The sequence below is a fragment of the Podarcis bocagei genome (assembly GCF_964188305.1).
Source record: "Podarcis bocagei genome assembly, chromosome: 4".
Taxonomy (NCBI): Eukaryota; Metazoa; Chordata; class Lepidosauria; order Squamata; family Lacertidae; genus Podarcis; species Podarcis bocagei.
Genome location: NC_138128.1, coordinates 69,171,599 through 69,194,524, shown reverse-complemented (window position 1 = coordinate 69,194,524; position 22,926 = coordinate 69,171,599). Strand labels below are relative to the sequence as shown.

At 40.2% G+C, this 22,926-nt stretch overlaps 1 protein-coding gene across 7 annotated transcripts in view; it reads right to left on the bottom strand.

Annotated features, from left to right (window-relative positions):
• Positions 1-22,926, bottom strand: part of PRKG1 (protein kinase cGMP-dependent 1) — a 698,816-nt gene that overhangs the window by 473,535 nt on the left and 202,355 nt on the right. For all 7 annotated transcript variants that reach the window (XM_081189597.1, XM_081189598.1, XM_081189595.1 and 4 more), the window contains one exon: positions 8,622-8,788. In XM_081189597.1, the coding sequence (XP_081045723.1) occupies positions 8,622-8,788 (167 nt within the window). The remainder of the gene's footprint in view (positions 1-8,621; positions 8,789-22,926) is intronic.

The following is a 22,926-nucleotide window of genomic DNA, read 5'->3' as shown; positions in this document are numbered from 1 at the left end:
TTGTGAAATAATATTTTAAAACTGCAATTTTTTTTATATTGGCATTCATGAAGAAGCTTATAATAGGGCTATCATTTAAGTGATCAAATATATTGTTATGGGGGAATCATGATGATTCAGTTGTTAAATATGGCACACTAATGTAGACACCTTTGGAACAAGTGCAATAGGATAAAGATTTCTACTTCCAAAATGTGAAATAACACATTGATCCTCATTAGGAAGAAGCAACACCCACACATCTGATAGCTGTTAACCTAGTGCAGCCTTGGCGGTATTAAAATGCCGCACCATCTCTTCATAATGACCTTTGCGAATAGTTTAATTAAAAATAATGACTGAAGAAAGCTGAACATGTTTAGCAAAAGGAGGCACACAAATAAAGCAGAACAGTGAACTACTGCTTTGCATTAAGATAACAAAATGAAGTATAACTGAGCTCTGAGCTTCAGCTGTTTATTCTGTATCTAAACTAAGCAAAGATATTGGCTCAGGTGGGGAAAGTGTGGCCTTCAAGCTGTTATTGGACTACATCTCCCATCACTCCCTGACCATTGGCTATGCTTGCTGGGAATAATGGGAGGTGGAACCCAACAAAAGCTGGAAGGCCACAAGAAAACCAACCAAAAATTATTGCCTTGTGGCAACAATGGCAGGAAGCGTGGTTTCGAATATCGCACAGAAATTTATTTCATGGACTTTAGAGTAAACATAACTACATTTCTTTGAAATGCTGTTGGAACACTGTAACAATGTTTTGGGCCGAGCATAATCGGAAAAAGGATAATTGGCTTTGGCCCAGGTGACTGTACTATACGTGTCCAGCCCAATTTTGCTTTGTTTGCTCCTCAACTTTAAAAGTCTCCTTTCTTTCACTTCTCCCTTTTCTGTGTCAGCTTCAGCATTCTAGCAGAATTTCGGACTTGTGAGAGGTCATGGAGAATTAGCTTGATGCTTTCAAGCAGTCTCCAGAGGACATTTACTCACACCGCACACACAAACCTTGCAGCACTTTATTCGCTCTAGGACATGGTTGCTAAGTTACCTCCAGGTATTGCTCAGGTTCATGGGGTGTGACAGCCTCAGCTGATGCTTTAAAGCAGGTGCACAGAAATGAAAACCAACCATCCCACAACTGCAAAGTCTTCGCTATCCTGAACTTTCAACTTCCTAGAAATAAATCTAATTTCTTGCAATGGGAACTAAATGGCGATGTCACTGAAGTGGAGGTATGTATGCTGGTCCACCCATGATGTGCACTTAGGCAGGTAGTGACCCTATGGGAACCCTGAGTATCGCTGCCATCAGTAGCAGAGAAGCAGAGAGATTTCACTGGAAGCTGGGTATGCTTAGGACAGTACATGACCTTGAGCTCCATGGGAGATACATGGGATAGAAATGTAATACAGGCATCACCCTCCCCACCCCCTTAGGTGCATCAAAGTCTCTGCAAAATTAATAAATAAATAGACTGGCTTTCCCTCCTGCCTGGAAGTCGCTCAGAGCTGCTGCCCAAGCAAGGGAAGGGCTACAGCGCTTTCAAAACTGCCAAGTCTTGAAGTAGCTGGAGCCCTCCTGGTGCACAGAGGGAGAGAGAGATTCCTCAGCTTGGCTTCTGACCACCTGCTTGTTCGCTCGCCTGCCTTCTGGCCAGGGCAGCACATTCGTCTTCCACCTGTCTCTGTCTGGTGCCCCATCTGGGTGGCACTCCATGCCCGTCTGTGGCATGTTGCAGCTAGTGTGCTTTGGGGTGGAGCCTGCACACACGCAGAGCACCCCGACCCCCTGCTTGGGAATGAGGCACCAACTCTCTCTCTCTCCCTGACTTTGCTCATGCTTGGGCTTGGGGGGGAAGTGGAGGGGACAGAAGGTCAACCTGCCTAGCCCAACCTCATCCCCCTGACACTCGCCTGGTCCACCTCACTCCCCCTGCCCCCCACCACTGCCTCTCCGCACACTGGGAGAGTCGCCAACTTCCAAGTCTACTTACTCTGGAGTCATGTTGTGCACTCTCTCTATCTCTCTCCTCCTCACATTCCCTCCTTATAAAGTGGGATGCTTCCCAATTTTATGCAATTGCACTTATCATGCAGGGGCCTGGAATGTAAGCCATGCGTAAGTGGGGGGAAGCCTGCAATGATAACAATAAGCGAAGTACAAATGGAGCATGTCCTATCTCATTTCATTCTCAAACAGCACAACCCTTATGGAAGCATGGTTGCTGTTATTCATGGTTGCTCCTACACTGCTCTGTTAACGCATCCAATGACCATGACTAGGGGCAGTGCATGGCTACTTCATACCATCCCAGTGACAGTCATCCTTATCAGGGAAAAAGTGCAGGTTTGCATAAGCACTTTAGTCCTACCTTTCAGACTTTTCTCTCTTTTTTCCAGTCCTGGTTTTTAAAAGACTTAGCACATGCTAGGCATCATAAAATACTAATGTGTATCATAATCACCAATGAGAAGTGGGAGGTCAGAAGACGATTGGGGAAAAAATCGTTGACAGGTTGAGGGGAAAGTGTTTGCCGGAATTCATGCTAATAAATGCCATGCTTCTTCACTGAGTGCTCTTATGGGGAATGTATAACCACAACAAACACATCCTGTTTATGATATTGTTTTTTGCATGGTGTTATACAACTAATCTCTCATGCAGAAACATGACCAACACTGCCAAAAGTGTAATAACAACTGCTAAAAATCAAGTGGGTCTAGGAAAATTCAGACAAGCTAATAACACATTCATCAAAACCAAAATTATGTATTGAAATTGCAAACACTCATGGGCGTAGACAATAACAATAAAGAAAAATATTGGTAGTTATGCAATATAAGTAATACAATGTAATACCTCTATGTAACTGATTTCCCTTTTAAACATAATGGGTGGGATTCACCTAACAAGCTCCATCAGCAAAAGCCCTGCAAAGAACAATCACCCTCTCCCCCCCCACGTGCCCCCTGCCCACATATAGAGGGAGGAAAGGGGGAATAGTTCTGTCTAGCAAGCTGAAATGCTTGCACACAGTGATGGAGCTTCATGCTCCGGCACCGGGGGTGGAGAGCAGACGGGGGCAGGGCTGGCATGCGTCCCAGGGGTGGGGCGCGCCGCCCAAAGGGGTGGGGCATGCATCCTGGGGGCAGGGCGTGCGTTCTGCGGGCTGGGCGCCTAGTGCGGGGGGGGGCAGCCATGATGGAGCCCCACCGGGATTGTGCTGCCAGGGGCAGTGCGCTCCCCCAGCCCCCCTTTTCCTCCATCAGTGTTTGCACGCACTGGAAATACATCATAATGCAACATAATGAATTCCACCCAGTGTATTCTCTTGGATGCATAGCCATCCCTTGCACCATTGTCCACAGAATAGTAAAGTAAATCATTTAATAAAGCAGTAGAACATGTTACTGCTTGTTACATGTTAAGGAAGAAACAGCAAATGAGGAAACAAGGATAACACAAGATTCATAAGAAGATAAGAAAAGTCTGCTGGATCGGACCAGTGACCCATCTAGTCCAGAATCCTCACAGAGCTTAATCACTGGCAAATTGTTGCTAGATAGTGTGTGTTAGGGAGGAGGCCTGCTTGATTGCCCCACTTTGCAGAAGAAAACTAGAGTTGATGCACCTTTGTCCCCTTTATAATATTCCATAAAACATCCAAGTTCTACCCGTATAATTTTACAGGCAGTGTATCTAGTGTACACTCCAGTCTTTACTCTATATACTGGAATTATTGCACTAGAGATGCAGTTGTGGACATCATAAACATTTTAGCATGCAGAGCTTAGAATGTCTGTAAGCTGCACCTTTGGGTTTTGTAAACTCCACAGCAGCAATTAGAGTTTACATATGCTGCAAACTGCATACAGATTTCTAAAACTGTTTGAAGAAAATTCATTAGGGGCTGCAGAAAGGAGAACGTTCATCTATGCACCAATTTCTATTGCAGTTGAAAAGCAGATTGGCCCCCTCTGAATAATTGTTTCTTAAAAATAGTTTGAGGTCTGCTGCTGATATGTGTTGTGCAGGAAAATAAGGAAAGAGAAAAGTATGGGAGGCTGGTCCACTTTGGATCCCTGCTAACAGTTGACCCAGGAAGACCCTGGAATTATGGAGCTCAACATTTTGAGAAGCTTAAAGAACAAAAACTGTGTTTTCTACCAGATGTAGTGCAGGTAGAAGGGAGACACTTCTGGAAGTGTTTCTAAGGTTCCACTCAAATGTTGAAACACAAAATATGTCAGCTAATTAAATATATGCTCCTCTGTGTGGTAAATGAGTACATCATAAACAGTATATTCTGCAGGTAGTCATGAATCAGTGACACACAAGTAAGCTCTAGTGGAAATGTATATTACCAGTGAAACCAAGCATTTGATCTTGCTACCATCACATCACTATAGTTGCCATTATCCATTACTTTGTTTAATTTCTTTATAATTTCATTTTCAGTACGCAGATACACCTAGACTGGTTAAGCCAGATAAATTCCAGAAGCCTGAAAGCATTCTCTGCATTATCACATCTGGTGACCATCAACAGACTGGGCTGTACTTCCCAGTAACAGCTAGCTGACGTTGCAGGGACCTTACAACTCTATGGGAGCCAATAGTACTGTGGCACATGAATTCTTACAATCCAGGTTAGCACTAATTCTCAACCTTTTTAAGGTTCTCAATTTATTGCAAGATCTGTGTAGAAATTGGACCCATTTATATGTATATATTGACCCAGTCTGCCAAACCATGGCTTAGTGTGAATAGGAAGCTTTGTAGATTTCCAGAGATAAGATAGCAGCTGCTTTACTCCTTCTGCCCTCTTGCCATTACTGCACAACTGTGAGGTAAGACATGGATTGGCTTAACATTACATCGTTCAAAACCAGGCTCCTGGTTTATCTCACTCTAGACCAATCATGGTCCATCTGTATTAATTTACAAAGCCCTGTACCTTAGGAACAGCCAAAGCCCTTATATCCCAACTCAGTCATCAATATACCGGTATGTCATTGGCTAGCTCTGGAGTTGGAAAGGCTCATCAGACAACAAGAACCCAAGTCTTTAGTGTCATTGGCCTAGTCTTGTGGAATGCTCTGCCACTAGAGATTCAGCTGGTGCCTTCTGTTTCAGCTTTTAACAACACCTGCTGGAAGTACTTCCGTGCCACCAGTCCTATGGAGAAAATTATGCAATCCTCTTTTCATAATAGTTAGCTGATGGCTCTTGACTTTAAGCATTTACATTGTTTTTATTATATGTTGATATTGTTGTAAATTGCTTTGATATTTTTTATGATACAGTGGTACACAAGCATTTATAAATAAATAATACAAAAATTTAATTTTGAAAAGTACTTCCGTTTCACATAAAATTAAGATGTGCCCATGCCCATGCATTTTAACACATCCAGGTGCTGGAAGAGCTCATTTACAAAGTAGTTGCTATTTCACCTAGGATGATGCTGCATAATTGTGTCAAGTGTTAAGTGTTCTCGAAAGTATAACACGAATTGGGGGCAACACTTACAGGGGAGAATCACTAGGTGGGAGGAAGAGGTGCATAACCCTCCAGCACCCACTGATTCTTCTCTGCAAAAGTCCCATCCCTGAGACCATTTCCCCCCTACCTGTGCTTATTTCTAGTCTCAGAGACTGCCAGGATGAGGGACGGTAATAAAAATGTCCTGGAGACTTTTGTAGCGGTGGGATTAAGCACTCTTAATTGAACCTGAAGTTCTCCTCTGCCAGTGTCACTTAAATATCAATAAAATACTAACATTTTGAGAAACGCCATTATTTCCTGGTAACGTATTTTTTTGTTCTCATATATCATGCCAATGGAAATTTTGAAGTTATTGTTTCGTATATGAAACTGCAACATAATAAAGGGAAGTTTTCTTTCTGCACATAACATAAAATTTGTTAGTGCTGCTTCCTGCACAGTATGGAAAAATTGCAATCATAACCACCACACTTACCTGGGAGTAAACCCTATTTAATTTGATAGGACTTAAATCTGAGTAGACATAGTTAGGATTGTGCTACCAAGTTCAGGGCCCTCTCTCAGTCACCAATTCATAATGCACAACATTGTTCTAGTCAAGCATGCATTCCCAAAGCTGAAAGAAAAACAAAACTGCTCTTGGACAAAAGGGCTTAGCCTTAAAAGGATAGGAAAACAAACTTACGACAGCAGCTTTTTAAAAAAAGTGATGTAAGAGTAGCATTAAGGTTTTGGAATAAAATTACATTTCAAAGCATAATTTGTAACTTTGAGGCTCCTTTTATTTATTTAAGCAACCAAAACAAGGAAGGGCATGATTGACACAGGGAAAGTTAAACATTGTTCCATAGATTTCAACAGGTGAGTAAGTATGTGCTTAAATTTTTGTCATTTAACTAAAAATGCTTCAATCCGGGCTGGACCATTTTACCCAGAAAATCAATATACTACACAATATTGTAATAATCGGTCCATTTTTTTCACACCAAACCAGAAAGCTAGAGACTTATGGGAGATGCACTGAGCCCCGTAAAAACTCTACAATCCAACCCCTAGCAAGCAGCCTTAAATATCTTGGAAATCCATGGTATTAGGTTGTGACCAGAAAATGTATCAATTTGCCTGGGTTGTTTACTGGTGCAAAAAAACCCACAAACATGAACAAAAATCTGCCAAATTAGACCCTTTGATAATGACAAATATGACAAATAAAACATGTATAAATGCAGTGCCAACAACTGCACCACCAGCTGTTTTCAAAGGTGTTGAAAACACAAGGAGAAAACTCAGTTCTCAGAAGCCTGTCATATTCTCTGAAATTAAATTGTTATACAGGAAACAGATAGATTATTAAACCTATCTTGGGCCCTTGAGACTGTAAAGCTCTTCAGTTCCTCCTTTCAGAACATCTGACAGTGCTGTAGCAACATGATAAAACTTCTTACATCATGTAATACAAATTAAGGATAAGAACAATATTTTGCAATTAAGTGATACTTATAATGCATGAAGCTATCAAGGTACTTTATAATCAGCAATCTTAGTATTAAAAACACTGCACTAAGTGATAATTTTTCACTTTTCTGATCTCTTAAAATGAATGATCTATATGTAGTAATGTCAACAGGTCATTTCAAGTTTTCAAATACAGGTCTTCAAACTTCTAGTTTTTTGACAGTCTAAAACTACAGTCACTACCTTCTTATGTTGTGTACTCCAAAGATGACAACAGGATTCCACATGTAACCAAATAGTTAAAGAGATGATATGATTGGGCTGCCATATGCCTGGATTTCCTCAGACATTACCAGGATTTCAAACGTGGAATTGAGGTCCGAGGGGGATTTCTGAAAGGCAGCACTTTGTCCTGGATCTTAGGCAAATCAATCGCATTATTTCAGCTTTTTTTTTTTAAGGGGAAAAAAAAGCTTGGGATGTCCTGGTTTTTACTTTTTGAAATAAGATAACCCTAGGGTATGATCAAAGTATTAAGTCCGCTTTCCAGTTTAGAATTTCACAGAAACTGTGAATCATCCCCAGATCTGAAAACATCATGCAAACGTGATTAAAATATACATCTAGATAATACGCATAGTGAAATTTCCTAAGCAGTTCTGCAATGTGTGTGCCTTTCACTCAGCTGAATATGCACAATATAGCAGTGTTCTAAACTGTTATATTGGGAAGCAATCCTCAGGGTGTGTCTGTATTAACAAAAATCTGCACTGGATTCTGCCCGTGTAGTCCAATCCATTCACTCAATATGTACTCTAGCCCTGCACCCAATCTGCAGATAAGTGTGTAAGGCAGCAGGGCACCACACACCACCACATGGTTTCTCACTCAAAGTGAAAAAGACTAGATTTGCAACACTCTCACTTCAGCTGTATTGTTCAAAACAATGCACTGTAATCAGGGTGGGTTACCTGTAGCCCTAATGACCAGGAGTGGGCAGATATGGGTCTACTGCAAGATCTCTGGGTAATTTGAAATAGACAAGGAGTTCTTAGTTGTTGTTATTTAAGAACAGCAGAAAAAAAGATGTGTTTCCCCTCCCACCCTAAATTATAGCATTGAAATGAAGAATCCTTGAAGGTAACAAGGAGTGGACTATGAGCTACAGGCAGTTCTAGAACTCAAAACAAGTCCTGGGCTTAGAATTCTTTACATCTAAGTGTGTGTCTTTTGCACTAGGCTCTGGCTCATAAATCTCAGGGTTCGAGCAAAGAACAAAGAAGATCGCTCAAATATGAATTCTGCCCACCCTTGTACCAGGTGTTGTAGGACTCCAGTTCCGTCAGCCTCGGCCATCAGGACCAATGGTCAAGGATAATAGGAGACTGAGGCCAATAATCACCTGGAATGCCACAGATTCCCCAACCCTGAATTGGTGTAAGTGCAGATGCACCACAGTCTTACTGATATAGTTAAAGATGAATTCTAGTAGTACCATACTGAGTATGAAAGCAACATGCAATGAGTGGAAACCCTTTATAAGAGTACCATTGCCTCCTCTAGCCACTATGGAATGTTCCATGTAATGTAGCGATAGTCCCTCTGGAAGCAGCTAAGAGGGAAAACATATATATATATGAATGAAACAGCTGTACGACATACCTTCCATGACATATACCAGTGAACCGACATCTCCCTCTTTGATAATGCAACTGTCCTTGCCATATTCCACTGGATACATACAATCCACAATCTCCTGGATCTGTGACAGTTCTAGATTCTTCATGAAGTCATTGTCAAGAATAGCTTCCTTTATTAGATCCTTTGACCTATGGAGAGAAAGGAAAGATATGTCAAAATGTGCTAATCAACACCCAAAAGCAGCATGTGCGAATGTGAAATATATATATATATTTAAAAAATCTTACTTTTTAGTTTCGGAAAATACTTATAACAAACAATTCACACCACACACACCCACACACCCCATTCCATGCATATACAATACAACTTATTCACAAAATCTAAATCTAGAAGCAGGGGAGTGGGGTGGGAAGTGGGGTGCCGAACACCTGTATGTTCAGAATTTGTTTTTAAGATTGACCTTTCCTGTTTATGAACCACAAGAGAAGAATAGTTATGCAAATACTGTCACTACTTAGTCTATGCTTAGCACCCATTGAAACAGAATGTACATAATCTGGGGACTTGTTAATTGTTCTAAGTCAAAAATACAAAAAACTGCAATCATGTTGTAGGAATAAAGCAGTCTAAAATTCAGACATCTCTTCAAGAAAAACTATACTGTTATGAACAACAATAACTTCATGTACTAACTCCCACCAACTTTACCTCAGCAGTTCCATCAGCATCAAATACCAAAAATTATAGAAGTGTCTTAGTTATATAAAAACTTCTTTAAAGGTTTGAGGTCATCTGGTTTTAATGAAAGAAATATAGAGTAACTACATGGCTTTTTGTAATTATATTTTTCAATAACTGTTAAAAGGACTATGTTCTTCCCAGTGGTACTTGTAATAGTTCTGTAGTTTTTGAATAACCTTTCAAATATCCCCATAGTTCAGTATCTCAACAATGCAGGTAGGACCAATCCCTTTGTTTTTTCATAATGTTTTACAAAGCTTTTAATGAAGCATCAGCATAAGACTTGAAGAATTATCTACTACTCTGAATCACTCAAGCACAAATGTTAACTGTGCTCTAGTCATCATAATTTACATATTGAATTTCCCCCAGTATGTCTATCAAATCTATCTTTATCCATCTGATAATACAGTGAACAACATAAAGATTACAGACAATAATTGTTTAAAAGCTTCTTAAGGGATTTTGTGCAAATGAGCATCTGAAAATTATAAATGTGAACAAACAGGGGCTTAAAGAACATAATTTATAAATGGTAACATTCAAGAGATAAATATCATACATCCATGTGTATTTGTGAGATTCTTGGTTAATTTTGTTTGACAAAACCTGCCTTTAGTTATTATTTAAATATATGCCAAATAAATATTTTATGGTCTCAAGGTAGCTTCAACATTAAGGGAGAGCATGTGGGTGACTGTGGGTGCATGCAAATAGCACTTCACATACAATGTGTGGAGCAGAAACGTCTGCTGTTTCCTAGATTCTCCAACCAAGCAGGGGAGAGAAGGTTGGCTGGTTTAATTGCTTAGAGAACTATGTATTGAAGGTTGTTTCCCCCCTCTCAGTTTCCCCCCCAAAAAATTATACAGGGGTAGGAAACTTGTGGCTCTCCTGGTGTTGCTGGGGAGTACAAGGTAGTGTTATGAATTTGGGACTCTTCTAACCCCTGGATCCAGCAAAGGTTAACATATAAGCCAGGCTATCCTCCTGTGTTGAGGTGATAGCCTGGATGAGGTCCTGCTTCTCCCATAGCCATAGCCTTGGATTCCAACAGAAATCAGGTCTCTCTCTCTCTCTCTCTCTCTCTCTCTCTCTCTCTCTCTCTCTCTCTCTCTCTCCCTTTCTAGCCTGCTAGTTTTGCTTCTGGCTTCTAGCTCACATCACTCAACTCTCCAAAAATCTGGCCTTTTGTCTTTTTAACAAACAGACAGTTGAGGGAAGGAGACCCACTCGTTTTTTTTCCCTCTGGCACAGAGCCACTCCCTTTGTTACCTTAACGACCCATACTTACTTAGCAGACCATTACAAGGCTGGCCTGGCTATTCCAGAAATTGAATCCATGCTGCATCCAGGAATTTGAAGCGGGGCTCAAGCCTACAGCCTACTCCCCCCCCCCCAACAAAAAAACTCATAACAATATTATACATAGCCTTCTAAATAAGGGGCACCCATCTAGGAGCAATGGTCTTCGTAATGAGTTACAATTTGTTGTTACTTCATTCATAGCACCGAGCTGATCATCAGGTCATTCAGCATAAGTTAGCTCATCCTCAAGCTTTGTATGTTCTCATGCTGTTACGCTCAGACTCTCCAAGTGACCCTATTTTCCAGGGACAGTCCCAAATCTACAGAAGCCATCCTGGTTTCCGATTTGATCCTGGAATGTGCCACTTTTTCTTAGAACACCTCTACCTTCATCGGAGAAATGTTGGAGGGTATGGAATAGGACCCATGGCTTTTTTCCAGCCGGAACTCACCTGAATTCAGTTCCGGCACCTCTCAGGTGGGCGCCATGGCCATTCTAAGAGAATGAGGGAGGTGCTCGTGGTGAGTTCCAGCACCTCTTTTTCTAGAAAAATAGCACTGGACGTCGCTATTTTCACCAGAAATGTTGGAGAGTATGTACGCTGCCCTATCAGATAGTCTGTTGCAATCATATTCTAATCACCTCACAAAACTGTACACCTTGGCATTTTAACAGCACAAACTATAAGTATTGTTCTTTTATATATATATAAAAAATACAGATAATGTAATCTGTGACTCTTCCAAAAAGATATGCAAGTCAGTCTTTCAATACTATCTCCTCTGCAGTGCCTCTGGGGACATCTCTGCATGCTGTCACTTTGGTTAGCTGCTGAACCAGTCTGGATCATACAGCACATGCCCAGCCATGCCAGCTGCTAGAGCAAGACATGACCAGGAGTCTAAGTCGCATGCATAATTATATTTAATGCATCGCATAGTCTCTACCCCCCAAATTGATATGGTAGAAGCGTCTTCACAAGAACACCAGGGTAATCTATTTGAGAACAAAGCCACATTGCTCTTCTTCCATAATAACAGTCAACTTTCAATCTAAGAGCAAAATATTAAATTTAGAATATGTATACAGTTCCAACATAAACGTATGTTTACTCAGAAGTAAGTCAGTGTTCACTGGGGCTTACTCCCAGGTAAGTGTGCATAGCTTTAGGTTATTAACATTTCTTTCCAGTACTGTATGTCCTTCAAGTTTCAACCACAATACCAAGATCTTTGTTCTTTTATTCTTTTAAAATTCATTCTTGTAACCTTTCATTGAAAGTACAGGAACTTCCTTCTCCCTGATCTTCCTTTAGTTTAGTACATCTTTCTCAAATTCTGGTCAGTAGGATTATTTGCCTTGTTAGCTGTGCAGACTGCATAAAAATTATTCTCAGTTATCTCCACTAGCTATTCTTCTGTCTTTGATCAAATATAAACTGTTTTGCAGTTCTGTATACCTTGACCCACTGTAACCTTTGACTGACATCTCTGGCTCAGTTCAGACATGATGGCAAACTAGTACGATTTGGCACTATGTTGAAGAGCTTGGAATTAGGCATGTGTTCAAAGATTCTCTCTTATCTTCCTCCTTGCACATGGAAATTCCTCCCAAACTTGCAAATTATGGTTTGTGCTAGCCCTGCAAGCTGGGATTTTAGACAAAAATTGTAAACAAACAATACTTTACTGACAATGACAACAACGAAAGGTTCCTGTAGTAATTGGACAACTGCACCCCAGACAAATCCCACAAGCATATTAAATATTATGCACAGTATTTTTTTATATAAACTTGCTGCTAACATAAACTTCAAATCGAGCATTTGGGGGGGATTGAAAAGCTCTGCAGAAAGAAGTGAACTGAAACACACCTAAATATTTAAAGCCACATTTCTTGCTAGTAAAATGATACAGCTTCTCAAACAATGACACTACTAGGGTTGGTCTACGGAGGGTCCTACATTCATTGAACAAAATATATTTGCCCTTTGATTGTAATGAGACCTCTAAGCAGTTTACAAAAATGATAGCGCCACATTAATGACACAGGTCATAATGTGTTTTCTTTCTTCTTCATTTTAAACATTTTCTACAATGTCTGCACCGTTGCTGGTGGAGCAAAGATCCAGAATATGTCCACTTTTTTATTGATCCGTGTGCCTCTGGGTCTCCTCAAACCCATTATCATCACCACTGCTCCCCAAATATTACACTGGCAGGGATTTTCATGCAAAACACAAACAAATGTTGTGCATTTTACTAAAAAGTTATTATATATAATGTAATATACAATGATCACACTGCAAAGTATGTAGGTGTAGACAAGTGCTTTGTAGAACGGCTGCAATTATACTGTTTCTTTGTACAACCAAGTGATGTTTCTTGATAATAGCAGCATCATTAAAATGGAATCTAAACCAAATTTCCCTCAAAATTCACACCAGCAAATTCCAAGTGAAAGTGATATTTGCATCTCAAGACTTCCCTGTTAAAACAGTTTTGGAGTTGGCAACTCTCTCATACACACTCTCTCTCTCACACACACACACACGTCATTTGTGAGCAACTCTTCTACAACTGGCAATAAAAGCTCCATGTGCTCATAGTTTCCATATACAGTGGTACCTCGGGTTACATACGCTTCAGGTTACATACGCTTCAGGTTACAGACTCTGCTAACCCAGAAATAGTACCTCGGGTTAAGAACTTTGCTTCAGGATGAGAACAGAAATCATGCTCTGGCGGCGCGGCAGCAGCAGGAGGCCTCATTAGCTAAAGTGGTGCTTCAGGTTAAGAACAGTTTCAGGTTAAGAACGGACCTCTGGAACGAATTAAGTACTTAACCCGAGGTACCACTGTATTGATTTCATGTAATCTCACACTTAAAACCACAATTTTATCATTTGATTCAATTTCAAAAGTTGATCATGTTTCTCCTAAGTCCCATCTTATATCGCTCAGTTCATTCATCCTACCATGTACTTTAGTCAAAAGAACAACAGCAGAAGTGTAGCAGCGGTGAAAGAATCTTTTTGCCTTACTTAGTTGTACACTATGTTATGGCAGATAACTAATTAAAATACAACTAGTACGTGTTTTTCATCTTGGTGAGGTTTAATTCATTACAGAGACCGTGAGAGCAGCTTAGCATCATTGCAAATCTTGTACATTCACATTTTTCCCAAGTACCTGCCAAACAGCAGTGATTAATTTCCTCTAGAGCATTTAATGAAATGCAGTTTACATCTTGTATAATTGAATAGTTACTTCAGATAAAAATACATTGATATTAGGGACAGTTCTGAAAGTATCTGAACCTCATATCATGCTTTATTAAAAACCAAACCCACACAGTTGTGCTTAAGTTTTACATAATTTCTGTTATCTATGAAATAAGACATTTAACTCATCCTTTGCTTTTCTTTTTCGGGACAACAAATAGCCTTTGGCTACTGTACTTTCCTTTGTTTTTGGAAACAAAAAGCCACTTCATTGAACTGAGCTAAAGGATGAGTTTACTAGAGACAATCTAAACAAGCCTACCATTTTTACTGGACACATTTCAAGGCAGGTAGGCTTTTGGGAATATTCATTTAGCCTTGGGGCCACCAACGTTGTGTTTAGAGGTGTCCCCGACATCTCCATTGTCACCACCACTCCATGCTTCCTGTCCTTCCTAATTAATAGCAAATTTGGGGAGTTATTATGGTTCACTGATATGTAGTTTTACCATTGGGAGAAAAGCTTGAGCTTCCAGTCACTGTCTTCTCCCAAAAATGCCTCTGAACTCCACCTGGCCTCAGAGGCACTCTTAGAATAGGAAAGGAAGAAGGGCGCTTGGAGCTGGTGCTTTGCTTTCCAGTTTGCACAGCTGAGCTGACTTTTTATTCTATTCTATTTTTTTAAAGAAAGGAAGAAGAACTGCCTGATAAGTGTCTGGAAGAACTGGGGGAATGATGGGAAGGGAGAGCATTTGGAAGTGCTGCCTGTTACAATTTGAGGAGGGTGATGTGTTTGGTGTTTTTGTGGTTGGGGGTGTTGGGGGGGGGACAGACTGTTGCTTGGCTGATTTGCGGGGGTTGTGGTTTGGTTTGGTTTGGTTTGGTTTTCCAGGGAATAATACCAAAAGACAATGTAAGCCTCTCACTTTTTTGCATTTCATAAGACTAGAAAGGTTTAATGTGATCACTGATACAGAACACCATTAAGTGCTGTACACTTAGAAAACAAGAGAAGTTCAGACTAGTATAATTAGCAGGTAATTTGCTCACAGTGCAGTGATTGAGTAGAGTTAATCTGCCAGTTATACATAAATTATACAGAGCACAATTACTGTTTATGGAAGTCTTTTGAAAACATTTGGACAATGTGGACGTTTTAATTCCTCGTAGGGTTAATAGCATCAGTCACATATAATAAACATTATGACAAAAGTTAATTAGCATCTCTTTCTAAATCAATCACAAAGCATAAAAGAGCAGAGATTAGAATTTCAGAACTGGATTGAACACCTGATGAGTTTACATTATATTAAGGGGTTCAGACTTTTAACAGCTCAGGAGGTGCACAAGGTGTCGTGACATACAACCGAGCTTGAATTTCAGCTGAGTTTTGTACCACAAAAGACATCAAAAACAGCTCTAAAGAAGCACAAACACTAAGGTTGACAACATTTCCAAAGGGCAGAGAGGGGATACAGCCAATGCACATTTCTTTATTTGTTCATTTAATCCAGGAGTGCAGATTCATTTTTTTGTGTAGGGCAATATTGAAAGTAATCTGCTAGGGACCACACACTGGTGGTGGGTGAGACCACAGCCCAAAGTGAATGGGGCCTTTCGGGGAAGCAAGTTTGTTGTGCAATGCGACCCACACAATTATATTTATGGAACCTGAGTTTGTTGGTACGTGACTGAATGCCATTGAAAAGTGGCAACAGCCTGGAATCACAGAGAGTGAAGGCAGGTTTGTTCGCTTGAATGAAGAGGCGGGGGAAGGTGAAGGCATGACCTTTCTTTCATTCCTCCTTATTCCTGATGGCAATTCCTGATGGCAGATGAACCCAGTATAAAATTAACACAGATGCTGGTGACAGACTAACTAACCTTTGTATTTTCATTGCACTGCAGCTTTGCAACTTAATACAGCAGGAGATTCTAACATGTACTTTGTTCCTCACTTGACTAGATTCTTCAAGCCAAAGCACTGAAATCTTTAAAATTTAAGAATTGTTTCTCTGGATTAGTGGGGGCTGTACTGCCCTAAACAAGGTCAATCCCATTTAATCTGGGAAGCTCACTGGGACCAGACTAAGTCAGTACCTGGATGGGAGTCTGCTGCAAGGGAGAGGGCCATAGGTCAGTGGTAAAGCCTATACTTTAAAAACATAAGGCTCTAGGTTCAACCCCTATCATCTCCAGATTAAGCTGGGGAAAACTCATCTGAAACCATGGAGTGCCTCTACCAGTCAGTGTCAACAATTCTGAGTTAGATGGATCAATGATCTGACAGCATAAGGCAGCTTCCTATATTCCTATGATTTTATGAATAGCTGAAGGTCCATTTCTCCAGAAGTCTCTGAAACTTGCAAGCAGGGCATGAAAGTGTTGTTTGACCCAGGCACATTAAGTCATCGTTTAGTTATCATTCCTCATTTTCATTGATAGACCTCTATACAACATATGTATCTAATATTTCCCCCCAAAGCTATCTATTGCAGAAGGTTTAATAAGATTATACAGTTTACCAAGACAACTTTCTAAACAATAGTGAGTATCATTATTTTAGAAATGGAAGTCACTTCGAATGGGAATTGAAAAATGATATAGGCCTAAACCCAGAGAAAGTATTTTTTCACTTTAATTTATTGAAAATGAACACTGCAGCATCTGTCTCACTTTAATCCCATTCCACCACCCTATCTGTGGAATTATTAGGGGTCCCAAATTAAACTAGACAACGTCATTCATACAGAGTTGGAGGCTAATTCTTCCTACCAAAGGTCACTGGGAAATTTCACATCACTAAGCGCAGGCAAAGTCACTAATTTGCTCTACTTAAAGGCTGTTATTGAAAGTAAAATTTAAAAGAACATATGTGATCATTGTGAACTCTTTTGCTTAAAGCAGAGAGAAGTATTTCTTAAGCCTGAATTAGAGTCAGTGATACTAATACAGAAATCAGGTGGTTAGTGCTGACAGAAATGGAGCCAAAACATGACCACTAAGAAACAAGAGGGAAGTATCAACATGCTCAGGAGAATCCTATGATTTGCAGAAATACCAACAAACAAACAAACCTACCTAACATACACAATTCATTGAGAGCTGAATTATGACTCAGAATGCTCAGATTTGGATAAAATATGCATATGGTGATTCATAAGTATATATGCAAAATTAGCAATAATTACTATAATTTAAATAGAAATGTAATACATCTCATCATAGTGGGGAACCAAGTATGACCAGGTGACCTGTGTGCTCAGTCTGCCATCCAGGTGTTGCTAACTGTTGGTGGACAACTTCAAGGTTCTTAATCTTTAAAGTGGACTTGGAATGGGGGCCCTTCAAACAGAGGACCGTTCTTTTTTTAAAAGCAGGTCACATGGCCACCCCCTAACAGCAGCTAAAACTTTTGTGTGTGTGAAAGTTTCAAGAATGAAATGTGTAAACAATGTGACTGTAAAACAATCTGACAAGATTTAACTGGGAGGGAAGAAAAGCCAAAGTAACAAATTGTTAGGACACAGGAAGGAGGATGGTTGTCTCTGGAAGGCTTACAGATCTGGCAGCAGGGGAAAATGACTTCTGGTAGCTTTCCCATGGCCAAAGGATGCCAAGACTGGGAACACTGCTTTCCAGGATTTGAATATACCATGATGTTGTTTTCTATATTAAGCACACACAATCCAACTGAATATACTAGTTACCATTATCTAATATTTAGCTTTTAAAAACAAAGCAAAACATGTAGTTAATACAGTCTGCTTCCAATTTATTTATCTCATTCAGAAAAAATCAATGTCAGCATAATGATGAAGTAGCTGCAAGTAGACTTGGGGTACAATGTGGAAATGCCACATTTTAATTTTTACGATATGCACCCTTTTTACCTCAGCATACCAGCTCCGACCTCCTGTGACAGTGAAGGGAAGCACATGCAAAGTGGCATTGGTTCCATGATTCCAAGAGGGACTACTCCAGGTCTTAAGACAAACCCTCACCATGAAAAACTCCTGTCTGGAAACCTATGTTGTCTCCACTGTGGAAGGGGCATGTGGATCCCAAAATGGCCTCCACAGTCACTTATGGATTCGCTGTTAAGACCGTGTTCATGGAAGACAATCTTACTTGGCTACAAGTGATTGCAGAAGAAGAAGAAGAAGAAGAAGAAGAAGAAGAAGAAGAAGAAGAAGAAGAAGAAGGGTGAATGGAATTATAGTCCAGCAACATGCATTGGGTACCCCTGCCCTAAGAAGTCTGCATGTGGGAAGTATGCCCAGCACCATCTTAGAGGCACTTTCCCAGAGAAGAAAACAGAGGTTACCAATTCATTAATACTGACTTTTCCATGAGAAACATTATGGACATCACATTTTGTGGTGTCTCCTTCTCTTCTCTTTGCTTGATGCTATAAATATTCAGGCTGCATTAATAAAACATATTACATCAACACTAAAATTTAATGTTACAAGTTTAAAACACATGGCTTAGTGTAATTACAAACTTTCCTGTATTGTATTATGCTCTATTTTGGGGAAATTCCTTTCCAGAACGTGTTTAGGAGATTAAATTCTCAATGGAAGCTGAGCTGTTTTGTCTGAAAAGATGATGATTCACCCTTTAGGTCCTCAAAAGGCTAATGAACCTTTTAAGACTCTCTTTGAACTTTGCATCTCTTTAACAAGTATATGACAGCAGAAATAATGCTGGTTGTGATAGAGAACAAATTGAGAAAGGAATATAGTCATAAATAAGGACATGGTCAGTCAACATTTGACCACCCCAGACCAGATACACAGATATACAGATTAACCATGTTCTTTTTGTTTTCTAATTGAAATAAAATATAGTTACCTGTCATTTATTCCACCACAAAACCTGGAGTTCAAATGCCAGTGGGAAATCAGCTTAGCGATTTCTAAGGCTTGCTAGTTTCTCTTTGTAGGTGAGTATACCCAGGAGACCTACTCACAGAGCCAGAAGGATCAACTGATTAAATTATCTCAAAAGATTTCTACTATCCTGAGTGACAGACAACTTGCAACAATTCTCCCCCCTCCCCTTTTCCTTCTTTGATTGCACTTGAGATGCAGCTGTAACATTGACTGTTAAATGCTGATACATGTATTTCGGAATTGAGAAACAAGGGGTAACATTCTACTCTCTTCTGCAGCCACTGCAAAATATCATTTGTATACATTATGCTCCTTTTCTGCTGCTCTGATTAGAAAGATAGAGAACCTTGTTTACCTTGTCTTTGTGATTTACTGTTTATTCCTGTGTGAATCAAGTACATTCACTTTAACAAGTAGGCTGGTTTTTCCTTTTTTCAAACTGGCTAATTTTGTATAGGACCCGAAGGGTTAGTAAGTTTGCAAATGTTACAGTTTGAAAAGCAAGCATCAAATTCTACATACAAATGTACAGTACTGCAAACCCCACACCAAGTACTGTGTAAATAGGCCAGCATCCATCAGAATTCAGATCCAGAGTCTATTTTGAATGTGAGGGCTGAGACTGGAATGTACGATAGAAAAAAGGGTGACCAATAGTAGGTAGACCCAGAGCCAATGACAGGCAGAGACTGGCTAGCTGTATGTAAAACAACAACAACAACAACAACAACAACAACAACAACAACAACAACAACAACAACAAAACCATACAGGTGAGGGCAGAATGAGAGTGATGAAGCAGTTTCTCATTCACTCTAATGGACCAACCTTCACTGATTACCAGTTCACTTTTATCTGGAATTAAACCCATTGATTCCAGCACTGAAAGAACAGCTTCAAGGAAGTATTGAGCCCCAGGCAAACCACTCCCAAGACATTTTGCTACCTGAGTCAAAGGACAAGATGCTACCCACTCCCCACCCCCACCCTGACAAAAGCTGACTGGCCTGACATTTGAATCTTACTTCAACAGTGTTGAAAAGTGATTCTCAATTGCACCTAAATGCAGTCAGCTATCTTAGAGAACACACAGCCCTGCCCTCTGTAACAAAAGTGTGGAGCAGGCAGGAGTCTCGGGGATGATGGGGGGAGGCAGAGAAAACCCTTGGCTGCTGCCTAGGGTTGCCAGGTGTCCTATTACAGAGGGCAGTCCTCTGAATGTCTCCACTCCTATTCGAAATATTTTTTATTGGTTTTTACAAGAACAAACTTAAAACAATGAAGAAGAAAAGCTTTTTAACATATCCATATATGAGATTTTCTGAATCTCATGACTTTCCCCCATCCCCTACAAGGGTCCTTAAAATAATTTTTCTAAGACTACATATCATTACGTTCTCCACAGTTTTCATCTCTCTAAATTATCCATGTCTTTCGTTTCTTTACAAGTTATTTTTAAAGTCCAGCTAATGTTTTATTTGTTTACAATGGTCTCCTAAGTAAGTTATGCATTTTCCCCATTCTTTTTTAAAGTCATTATCTTCCTGATTCCTGAGTCTCCCAGTCAGTTTTTGCAATTTCAACATGGTCCAGAAGTTTGGCTTACCATTCTTCCCTAGCTGGGACTGGTGATTCTTTCCATCTATGAATGTCTCCAGTCCTAATCCACTTTAGAGATAAAGAACCACTAGAAGGGAGAGCAGGGACTTTGAAGTTCTCCATCAACAGTTAGCAGCACGGATACAGCAAAATGAGCAGAAACACAGGTCACGTGATCACATGGCTATCTTGAACACATGGCTTGATGTTCTGCGCCACTGGTCTGCTATACTGTATATATGAACTCTAATAGATTTATTTCTATTTTTTGAATGATATCATTATTCTATTATATATGCTTTAACAGTTATTAGCCTACGTGTTGTGTCTATATTTCTGTGCCTCAGTCATTCTGCCTAATGATAGGACTGCTGGTTTTCTGTAGTTATAATTAGCAGTTGTGTTTAGAAGGCCTGCAAAGTCTGTTCTCTCAGTCTTGCAAATGAGCCCACAGAAGTTACTAGCCCAAACATTCATGTCAGTCTGTCTACCCACACATACCCATGTTTGTGCCACATAGATGGCATGCAAGAAAAAGAAGGGGGGATAGTTATCCTATTTATAAAGGTTTTCCTGTGTGATCATGTGGAAGAGATTCATGCCTACTACAGACAACTAGGCAAGTAGCTGGTTGCAGGACTGCAAGAGTTTTACCTCGTGTTACCACAATTTTCAGGTTTTTCTGTCAACCAAAAGCCTCTTCATAAGCAAAAATTTCTTTTCAAAGTTGGAAACTTACAAAAGTGTACTGATTGGCCCTGAATTGTCCCAGGAACAAAAGATTATAACCTCTGAAATTTACTGAACACACTGGAAGTCGCTCTTCTGACCATTATCCTTTTAAACCACGGGTAGGCAAACTAAGACCTGGGGGCCGGATCCGGCCCAGTCGCCTTCTAAATCCGGCCCATGGATGGTCTGGGAATCAGCTTGTTTTCACATGAGTAGAATGTGTCCTTTTATTTAAAATGCACCTCTGGGTTATTTGTGGGGCATAGGAATTCATTCATCCCCACCCCCCAAAAAATAGTCTGCCCCCCCCACAAGGTCTGACAGACAGTGGACCAGCCCCCTGCTGAAAAGGTTTGCTGACCCCTGTTTTAAACACTCTTACAGCTCCCCTCACTTGCATGCCTTTTCTCATTCTACAAACTAAAAGTTAACATTGAGGAACATAATCTGCCATAACAAAGAACAGAACGAAAGAGCTGCTACAAGAATGTAAGAATGCACTTAGGTCAGCAGTAAATTGCAATAGATCTTTTCTCAGCCAGTGTAAACTACTTCACTTTCATGCCTGCAGATAAAACAACCTATTTTTTATTTTTTTATATTTTTTTAAGATGACCACTATATCTACAACCATTCTGGAAAAATAAACCTTTAAGGTTGTGTTCTCCATTTAAGAATAACAATTTGGCACTTCCAGTTGGAAGGGATTGTAATAAATGCAGCAGATTGCCAGGATGTCATAAATTAGCACAAAAATGCTTCCTGACAACTCGGCACTAAAAGAACAACTGTGTCTATTAAACTTGCAATCCTAGACATACTTACCTGGTGTTAGTCCCATTGAAATACATAGGGCTTGCTCCTGTGCAGACATACTGTGATTTACTGTGGAGAATAAGCATTCAGAAGGAGAGTTCCACAAGAAAAAGGAGGGCGATCCAAGTACCACTGAACCTTGTGCATCTCTGAGAGACATGCTTGGTCTTCACCTGTTCCTAGAATGCCAAGTGTCCTGCTTTACAGAGGATATTCTAGTCCTCAAAGAAGGGTTGTCAGATGACAGTCCTCTGCTTGAAGAACTATTCAGTTCAAGTTCATTTTAAAGATAAATAGCCATAAGGAGGGACAGCAGGTCCCCTGAAGTTGCCCATCTACCTGGACTGAACAGGCACACTCATCACCTGGTTACCATGCATTTCTATAAAAAAGGTAAAGGTAAAGGACCCCTGACAGTTAAGTCCAGTTACGAACGACTCTGGGGTTGCGGCGCTCATCTCGCTTTACTGGCCGAGGGAGCCAACGTTTGTCTGCAGACAGTTTTTCCGGGTCATGTGGCCAGCATGACTAAGCCGCTTCTGGTGAAACTAGAGCAGTGCACAGAAACGCTGTTTACCTTCCTGCTGGAGCAGTGCCTATTTATCTGCTTGCACCTTGATGTGCTTTTGAACTGCTAGGTGGGCAGGAGCTGGGACCGAACATGGGAGCTCACCCCGTTGCGGGGGTTCGAACCGCCAAAGCAATGTACAAGAATTAAAAAGCTAATACAAAGTACGGTATTAAAACCTGATGCAGTACAATTATTGCATTAAAATAAGTGTTTCCAACATGTAAATTGCCATATAGAATTGCCATACAGAAATTACATGTAGGAAAAAATTCAACACACTCCTCCAAGTACAAAAAACACACACAAAACAAATAAAAAATATTGATGTGTGTCCCCCTCCCCGCTTTAACTGCTTCCCAGTTAAAATAATAATTAAGATATTCCAATTACACATCTTACACTTCATCTATGTCTTGACATTTGATACCATGTGG